Raw genomic sequence first — 9252 nt, 5'->3', positions numbered from 1 at the left:
TTCAGGATTCATAGAGATAACTACGGGAAGAGAGAAAGATAGTAGGCTGGAATTTGTCATTTTTAAACATACTTTGTATCGGGGAACTGCTTCGCGTACGACTATTTGCACTCTATGACTTCATACGATACAAGACACCAGCTAATGTATTCGTAATGTCTTTCTTATTGCAATATCTTTGTTCACTAGTTTATTTTTTATAAAATAATGTTAGATGTCTTCCTTTTTAGGTCAACGGTGTTTTCTTAAAAGATTATAGTTGAAGTTTTAGTTTACCACGTTCTACATGTATTTAGACAAAACAAAATAGACATTGAAACTGCTTGGCTTCTTGATTATTATTTCGATCTTGCTTCAGGTTTACTAGTCGCATGTTGAGAAGCTTGCTAGTTTGGACCTCTTTATGTGTAATCCGCCTGGTCTTTGTACGAAGGATATATATGGCTTAAGTGTAAAACGGTGGTGAAATAATTGTTTGCAGCTCCCGTGCTTTGAACTTTGGACTGTACGTCAGAAGGGTGACTGAAAATTTTTAATCGTGTTTGGGGGACTTTCGACATGATTCATTATTCCTCTAGTCACTTCCACTTGAACACGGGTCTAATTTGTAAGTACATGTATTTATAAAAGCTATTAATAAAAGATATGAATCTAGCTAGAAATGCTAAAACGATCTGCAATTTAGGACGGAGAGAGTACATGCAATTATAGATAAAAATTGCAATTCACCAGGATGTAAAATCGAATATAAAAAAAAGAAAGCTATGCATACATGGATATAAAAGGGGATTGTCGTATAATTGGCCTCACATTATTGATAGAGTCAAGACGATATAGTAGTATGAACATGCATATTGATTGTCGTATAATTCCCCACTAGTTAATTTGGAAAATAGCAGTTGCAGTAGTATTTCAGACTACATTTATGCGTGGGATTTCATGCATCCTTCTTAGTTTGGAGGCACAGTTCATCTGGAAGGAGATTGTTGTCATGACCACAATATGTTGGAAAATGAGCAGGTGGTGGAGGGAGAGATGTGTTCACTGTCGGACCATCCTCTACAATGAATACTGCCGCCATGCCCATAGTCAAATGGAATTCATAGTGACAATGCATGAACCATACTCCTGTAAATCATATAAGACAAGCATTAGATCTGACAGCGTCGACTTTGAAACCCGACTAACACAAATAAATCTTACACACACCTGGATTGTTCGCAACAAATCGGATGGCAGCCCACCCAAGATTTGGGACAAGAATGGTGTTCTTCACCGGTGGATTCACCAAGTTGTATTTTGCAACATCTTTCGCGGCGTCGAAGTTACCAAACCCCTGTGCAAGAAGGATCATGTTGTGACCATGTAGATGCATCGGGTTGGAATCGCCCTGTAGAACTGCTGTGCTCTGGAACACCATCTCCACTACGGCACCATGCCGGAACCTCCGCACCATCGTGGCCTTATACGATGGCTCTAGGCGCATCTCCTTGGGCCCATACGGGATTAAGGCTTCGTCAGTGAAGTTGAATGCCCTAGGTGGTCTGTCGGGAAGTTCTTGCATCAAGTCCACGCTTCCAGTGTGGTAGTAGTGTGCTTCTAGTAGTGGCGTCTTCCCCGTGGGATCCTGGAAGGAAACGTTGTTCATGGTTGCGATGAGGATGGTCTCATTGTGATCACCCCTCCTGCAGGACTGGCCATGCTGACATATTGAACCCAGGCTGAGCACGATGAACAAACGTTCATCAACTCGCTGAGGGACCACCGTTTGGTACAGGTTGGTGAGGTTGCTGTGGAAGTAGTAAGATGTAATTGTGTCATGTATATCAGGCATCTCAGGTGCTACTGGCACATCACCGGATGAACCTTTATCTTCTTCTTCTTTTTCTTCCACACCACGATCTGACATTAGTCCTGCTGGATCATCGGCAGAGCTGTAAGTGTTGCTGTACTGCATGATCCCTCTGGTTGTGTATTCCGGGGTCTGGGTGTCCGGCAATGGCGCCTGATTGGGCAGGGCAACCATGTAGTACCTTCCAGGGAGCGCATCAGCAACAACCAAGGCATCCACTGTCTCGCCGGGCGCGATGGCGATCACATCCGTGGTGTATGGGCTGATGTAGTTGGCATCGGCACCAACCACAGTGAATTTGTGCCCAGCAATCTTTAGGTAGAACTCGGAGAATAGCCCGGCGTTAATTATTCGTAGCAGGTAGGTCTTGCCAGGCACAACGTCCAATACGTAGCTATCTTCCGGCACACCTTCAGAGTTGAGTTGAAGCAGACACTTTTTTCAGAAAAAATGGAATATGTCGTTGACACAGACATCAATGCTGTAATTGCTTACCGGAGCAATTGAAGAGATCTCCAAGCTTGCCATTGATTGTGGAAGCATTGGCGAAGGAAAACAAGAAACCATGCATCATCCTCCTTGCTGCCTGTGCAAGGTCTAGCTGCCAATAGTCCCCTGCCGAAGTCGAAGACAGTTCAATTCAAATAGGAACAGTCCATTCTTCTATTTTCCAAACAGCAATAAATAATGAGGTACAATTTCTTTCTGTTCTCCTAACACAGCTGGAGAATATGATGCAAATAATTCACGAACCTATTATGATCGGGACCTCCCTGTCTGGCTTTGGAAATGGATATGAGCTCGCCCCATTTCTTGGCCGGATGATGAGGGCGCCATGCAGTGATGCCCGGAGGAAGGGGACGTGAGCATGCCACCACAGGGTGCCTTCCTGCCCGATGACGTTGAACCGGTAGGTGAAATTTTGGTTTGGCTGGATAGGGAGTTGGGTAATCATCGGCACCCCGTCAGCCCAACAGTTAAGCCACTGCTTCACTCCATGCCTACATCAGATAGCACAGAAGAAAAATGTTGATAAATTGCTGGAAAGCATATTATTATATTATTTCATTTCTATCTTTATTATCATTGTTGCTTGAATGTCCATCAACAGGTTGAAGTGTATTGAGTCGGTACTCAGCTGATTACCAGTGGATTGTTATGTTGTGGGGTGATTTGTTGACGACATGAACTGTCACCGAGTCTCCCTCCGTGACATATATCGCTGGCCCTGGGAGCTGCCCATTCACCACGGTGACCAGTGTCTCCTTGCACAAGTGTGTCATCTTCACCTGGCTCACCTACATATATATGTGCATGTCCCAAGAAATCAAGCATGGATACATATATACCTAGCTACATCGTGGTTGAATTGTTAAGAATTCTTAGGGAACCCACTAGTAGAGAACTCACCTTCCATGCACCTCCTTTTATCCCAGTTTAAAGTTGGCACAGGACAAAAGGTTCACGAACCGAGACTAAAGCTCGATCACTGGCAGGGGACTCACATCAAGCATGGATACACATATACCTAGCTACATCGTGGTTGAATTGTTAAGAATTCATAGGGAACCCACTAGTAGAGAACTCATCTTCCATGCACCCCTTTTATCCCGGTTTAAAGTTGGCTCGGGACAAAAGGTTCACGAACCGAGACTAAAGCTCGGTCACTGGCGGGGGCTCACCAACCGGGACCTTTTGTCCCAGTTGCAAAGGCTAGTGGAAAAAAAAGGCCCTAAGAGGCCTTTTATCCCGGTTTGAAACACCAACTGGGATAAAAGACCCCCCTTTTATCCCGGTTGGTGTTATCCCGGTTGGTGTTACCAACCGGGATAAAAGGGGGATCTTTTATCCCGATTGGTGTTTCCAACTGGGATAAAAGGATCCCCACGGATGGGTAAAAAACAGACTAAATCCCTCGAACCCTTTTATCCTGGTTTGTAATACCAACCGGGATAAAAGGGGTCTTTAGTCTCGGTTGGTGTTTCCAACTGGGATAGAAGGGTCCCCACGAGTTAATACAAAAGGATTACATCCCCTATATAGTTAGATGTGTTGTGTAGGTGGGATGGCAAGGAAGCTACGCACGAGGCTTGAGGTCGCGAGTTCGAATCCCAGGGGGTCTTTAGTCCCGGTTGAGTGACCCGGGACAAAACACCCCCTTATGTCTCAATTGGTTTATCCCGAATGAATTTTCGGGAGATTTGCTCCCTACCAACCAGGACTAAAGACGAGTTTTCTACCAGTGACCACTAATGTACGCCTTTGTTGATTACGCATATCTTAATTTAGAAAATAATTTTCTAGAACCGTTTATCGATGTATATGCTTGTCTTAAAAAACACCCTATAATACAATGTAAATATCGTTGCACCATAGCCGATTAACGCCTGACAAGTCGATCAAAGGGAATGAAACAGGATCAGGCGTACTTACCATGAACGTGTGCTCAACGGATGCCGCATCTCCCAGTCGTTCGGTTGTGTAGATCAGGAAGACAATGGCGATAGCTAGAGCCATGGAGGTGGCTGCTGCCCTGGGGAGGCTTCGGCTCTCCATGCTCGCCATGGCTGCGTGCGTTGCTGTGCTCGCGCTACTAGGTACGACATTATATGAGCTTGGTGAGCTGAGCAATATAAGTATCCGGTGACTGAGTGCCTCCAGGAGAATAGGACCACAGACACGTTTTCAATACGTGCGATTAATTGCTGAGCACCTACCATGCCACGAGGCCACAAGGCCACAACGACACAGATAACCAGCACTAGCTCGGCAGCTCCAGAGATACCTCTGCCACACCGTGACGCTAACCACGACACAGATACAAAGTTCCAATTCCACGTAGCAAAGTAATAGTATTATAGAAAGGTCTTTGTGCATTTCTATTTCTTGTAACAAAAGTAAACACGAGTTACATGACGGTTTAAAACACCAATAAAATGATCACTTGTTTTTTCCTTTTCGTTGCATGTCCTGGGATGCCTGTATCTGCATGTTTCGGCCTGTGATATATTACAACTACAAATCACAATTACAGAACTATTTATACTGAAGGTTTGTGAACCGACTTTAAGCAAGCATCTGTACAATTTGTACTAACGTTTTGTGATCCGACTGTACAGTCGGTTCGTTTGCAACCCCTTGCCTCAACCGTTTTTGCAACCTCAAACCTATGCGTGATGCCCTCTAGCCAGGCCACTCCACCCATGCTTGGCTTCCTTTTAACCATTACCGTCCAGAACATTTTGTGATAATTTACATATACAAACGACTTCAATTTAATAAAAAAGGTGTCAACTACAAAATTCCACTTCCGTTTTGCATGTCTAGTGGAGTCCTTGGTTGTGGATCATCTTTAGTTGTCAATTGAAACATGCACCGAAAAAAACCTAATATAATATAACTTGCATAGTGTTCGATAAAACAGGCGCAACTTTTGCATAGGGAGTCAAAATTGGACCCTCTTTTTTCCCAAAAATGATTGAAAATCTTATTTTGTGTTAGCAGGATTGGTGCCATTGGACCATGTCAGTCACTGTAAGGCATGCATCAACCGCTTATGAGATGAGGAAGAAGGGAGCTTAGCTCAGACTTGGGGGGTGTTTGGATACGAGGTGCTAAACTTTAGCAGGGTCACATCGGATGTTCGGATGCTAATTATAAGGACTAAACATGAGCTAATTATAAAACTAATGGCACAGATGGAGTCTAATTCGCGAGACGAATCTGTTAAGGCTAATTAATCCATCATTAGAAAATGATTACTGTAGCACCACATTGTCAAATCATTGACTAATTAGGCTTAATAGATTCGTCTTGTGAATTAGACTCCATCTGTGCAATTAGTTTTGTAATTAAACTATGTTTAATACTCCTAATTAGTATCCAAATATCCGATGTGATAGGTGAAGTTTAGGAGGGTATCCACCCACCCTCACATTGTCTGAGCGCCCACTGTGGTCCTTCCCTCGTGGTTCACGCGCACCGGGCCAGCAGACAAGCTATGATGTAGCCAGCAGGGGCTCAAGTTGCTGACCACAAAAGGACACTTAGAACGGCACCATACATAGCAAAATTATCAGTAGACATGAGCAGAAAATAAAAATACTATGAATACTAGAAATGTAACACAAATATGTCTGTCAGATCGAAAGGATTTTATTGCATATTCCGGCCAGACATATTGCAGGTTCCGGTGCCCTATTATTGTCAGGCGCCGTACATCCCGTTACAGACACGTGCAACACTATTATTGGTAGCTCAATTATTTCTGTCAACATTGCCAATGGACATGCAATGGCCCAACAATGATCAAGCATGATCAATTGCTTATGAGCTGAGCAACCAGAAAACCGTGGACACGTGGTGATTTAAGGATGTCCTTATTAGGTCGAATCAGTTTTGATAGGTTGATCAAGGTACATATGGCAGTAATTGTATTGTTTCTGATTTTTTTATTTGGTGATAGCTACAATGAGGTTTATTGGCATGCATTGCAAAATTATGAACAGGTTGCAACCTTGGATCATAATCTTTCTATGTTCTACACTCGCTATCAAGTTGGTGCGGGTACATGTGCTACGATTGTGCATCCATTTTCTACCATCAATGCAGCAAATGAATGTCTTGTGAAAGTTTTGGGACCATCACGGATGAATCATAGGCCATATACTTTATAGTGAAATAACCAAGGTATTAAGATTAAACATGACGTGAAGTTTCAGTTTTTACCGTGTGGAGTTGTGCTGTTGTGATTTGTGATGTCATTCCACTTGAAACCAGTGTTTGCACATTGTTCCTTGGAAGGCCCTTGACTATGGATCGTGCATGGCATCATGATGTAGCTTCCGTATTCTGCCCACCGCTACTCATATATTTTGGGGGACTAATGTTTCCGCATTACAGCCTGCACACCACATGATCGCCGACGAAGAGAAGCTCATGTCAAGAAATAGAAGATTACATCAATGGTAGGTGACCCGAAGATGACAAATATCTTTGGTCAAAATTTTTAGGACACCAAGCAAGATGTGCTTTCATCTTGGAGTGATTCTATTACCGGAGAAGAATGCATGTAAGGGCTTAGAGGGCATGGTACCCGAAGCAAACATACTGAAAAAAGGTCGGCTTTTCTAGAAAGTTCTCCTACCCTCAGAATGCAAGTTAGCACTCGATCTCATGGAAGTGTTTGCAAGGATCACAATATAAATATTTGTATATTTATTACACAAAATATAAACAACATATTTTTTCATTACAGCACAACCAACACTGTCCTAGGACATCCCAGTCGAAGAGCACCTTCTCCTCCCACCTGTGGTCATGAAGCTCCTCAACATTCTTGGAACTCGGAAGAAGAGCAAAAGGGTACTCAGAACCAATTGCCTCATCCTTCACCAGTCAGAGCTTGACCACATCCGCTGCTACCACCCTGTCTTGCTTCACATTCCAGGCGTCAGGCACCAAGCTAGAGCAGGACGCGCCTGGTGATAGCGATGTTGTTAGTGTTTCTTATGCCTCAAAATAAATGTTTATTCTGCTAAAAGAATTACCGATGTAGAATTTCACCAGGTAGTATTCTGAGGTATCGTATAATTTCCACGAGGAAGCACAATGGTTAAAGCGCATCGAAGAATTGAATGATAAAAAGTTACTTAGTATATCAACAGGTTAAGATGACAGAGCAATGACCATGGTGACATAAGGATACTCTAACCTTATAGCGGTCGGTAGCTGGGACGACAACGAGCGAGACTAGATTCCTATGACACTTCTAGACTAAGAGAGAGCCTAACTAGTTCCAGAGCTTTCTTCTATAGCTAGATATCGATGAACAAGAGCTTGGTTTGGGGCCTCAACGAGGAAACCAGACAAGGTTGAGATGGGGAAAGGCACAATATATGTTAGTATTTCTAATCAACATGTCAGTTTTTTATTAATGTATCATGGTGGGGGGCCTAGTTGTTTTTACAGGAACCAACAAATGTGTCATTGTCAATGGCCATTTAATTAAATTCTTCAGTATAATAAAGGTACTTAACAAATCATGACCGATGGATGTTTAACAGTTGAAAGAAATAGGAACAAAAGCAGAGTACATGAGCAGAAAATCAAATAACTGACTTGTACTCGGCCGTCTGCAATAAAACAGGCTCAATTTTTGCATATGAAGTCGAAATTGGACGCTCTTTTTTTTTCCAAAATGATTCAAAATGTGATTTTGTGTTTGCAGGATTGCCATTGGCCCATGTCAGTCACTGTAAGGCTTCATTTAGCTTATGATGAGCTGAGGAGGAACGCAGATCACCTCAGACTTAATGCACGATGTCTGAGCGCCCACTGTGGTTCACGCGCTATGATGTGGCTAGCAGACAAGCTATATAGCACAGTGGAACAGATTGCTAACCACAAAAGGACACTTAGAATGGCACCATATGTAGCAAAATTATCAGTAGACATGAGCAGAAAATAAAAATATTAGGAATACTAGGAATGTAACACAAGCAAATCTATCTGTCGGATCGAAGGGATTTTATTGCCCATTCCGGCCAGATAAATTGCATGTCCCGGTAGGTGATCATGGGGATTTTATATTCAATGTCAGGCACCATACATCTTATTACAGACAAACGTACCACACTATTATTGCTAGCTCAATTGTTGAGTGCCAACTGGCATCGTTTGTTTTTTTTCATTTTTTTTGCAACCGGACTAAAAGAGCTAGCTGCTTTTACGACGCAACCTTATTTGTCAGAAGCGACCTGAGGTAATACAGCTCACACAACGACAGTCACTGTCAGGCATCAATTGCTTATGAGCTGAGCAACCACAAAACCGTGGACACCTGGTGCATATCTACCAGCAGCCCAGGACAAGCTTTATGATGTGCCAGCAATAATACTCAGATGCCTGACCACAAGAAAAGACACACAAAAAAAAATACTTAATGGCATGCATGCACGTATGTTCAGATTGGTAGTTATGTTGATTAAGTTTTAGTAGAATCATTAGCGATCGGGCCTGAATATTTATTACTATTACCTGGTTGTGTGTTAATCTATCGTTTAATTAGCTTCTACGGTTTGACATAGGGTTTTTGGATTGCATCTACTATAAACCAATCCCATTTTTCATTAGTACTATTGCTTGTGTGTTGGTGTTTAATCAAACAGAATAGTGTTTTCCTGCTGAGTTATACGGCTATTATTTCAACCCTGTTTCGTGAGGAGATTATTGTCTTGATCTTGTGGCTGTAAGTGGAAATCAATCTGGTAGCCGTGTCTGTGGAGATTTCCATCTTGTGGCTGTAAGAGTGTCCAGCTGTTGCCTGATTTAAAAGAAGATAGCTATGAATGTTGTTGTTCATATTCCAGTTAATTGGCTCTGTACACGAAGCTATATAT

The 9252-nt window shown here is 42.7% G+C and overlaps 1 protein-coding gene across 1 annotated transcript; it reads right to left on the bottom strand.

Annotated features, from left to right (window-relative positions):
* Nucleotides 1-789: 789 nt before the first annotated feature.
* LOC117834766 (laccase-15) lies at nucleotides 790-4465 on the bottom strand. Its single transcript, XM_034714293.2, has 6 exons — nucleotides 4286-4465; nucleotides 2999-3150; nucleotides 2606-2853; nucleotides 2348-2467; nucleotides 1210-2262; nucleotides 790-1128 (listed from the first exon to the last, which is right to left on the bottom strand). The coding sequence occupies exons 1-6, from the start codon at nucleotides 4415-4417 to the stop codon at nucleotides 938-940; spliced, it is 1896 nt and encodes a 631-aa protein (XP_034570184.1). The 5' UTR covers nucleotides 4418-4465; the 3' UTR covers nucleotides 790-937.
* Between the last annotated feature and the right edge of the window lie 4787 nt (nucleotides 4466-9252).

Source organism: Setaria viridis, chromosome 8 (assembly GCF_005286985.2).
Source record: "Setaria viridis chromosome 8, Setaria_viridis_v4.0, whole genome shotgun sequence".
NCBI lineage: Eukaryota > Viridiplantae > Streptophyta > Magnoliopsida > Poales > Poaceae > Setaria > Setaria viridis.
Note: the sequence above shows the minus strand (reverse complement) of the source record. Positions and strands in the feature narration are given on the sequence as shown.

What these genes read in the sequence shown, in the direction of transcription:
- LOC117834766 (XM_034714293.2), bottom strand. Translation starts at nt 4,417, where the DNA reads ATGGCGAGCATGGAGAGCCGAAGCCTCCCCAGGGCAGCAGCCACCTCC. An exon ending in CACAACATAACAATCCACTG is followed by an intron (nt 2,854 to 2,998) that starts GTAATCAGCTGA and finishes TATCTGATGTAG; the next exon opens with GCATGGAGTGAAGCAGTGGC. An exon ending in ATTTGTTGCGAACAATCCAG is followed by an intron (nt 1,129 to 1,209) that starts GTGTGTGTAAGA and finishes TATGATTTACAG; the next exon opens with GAGTATGGTTCATGCATTGT.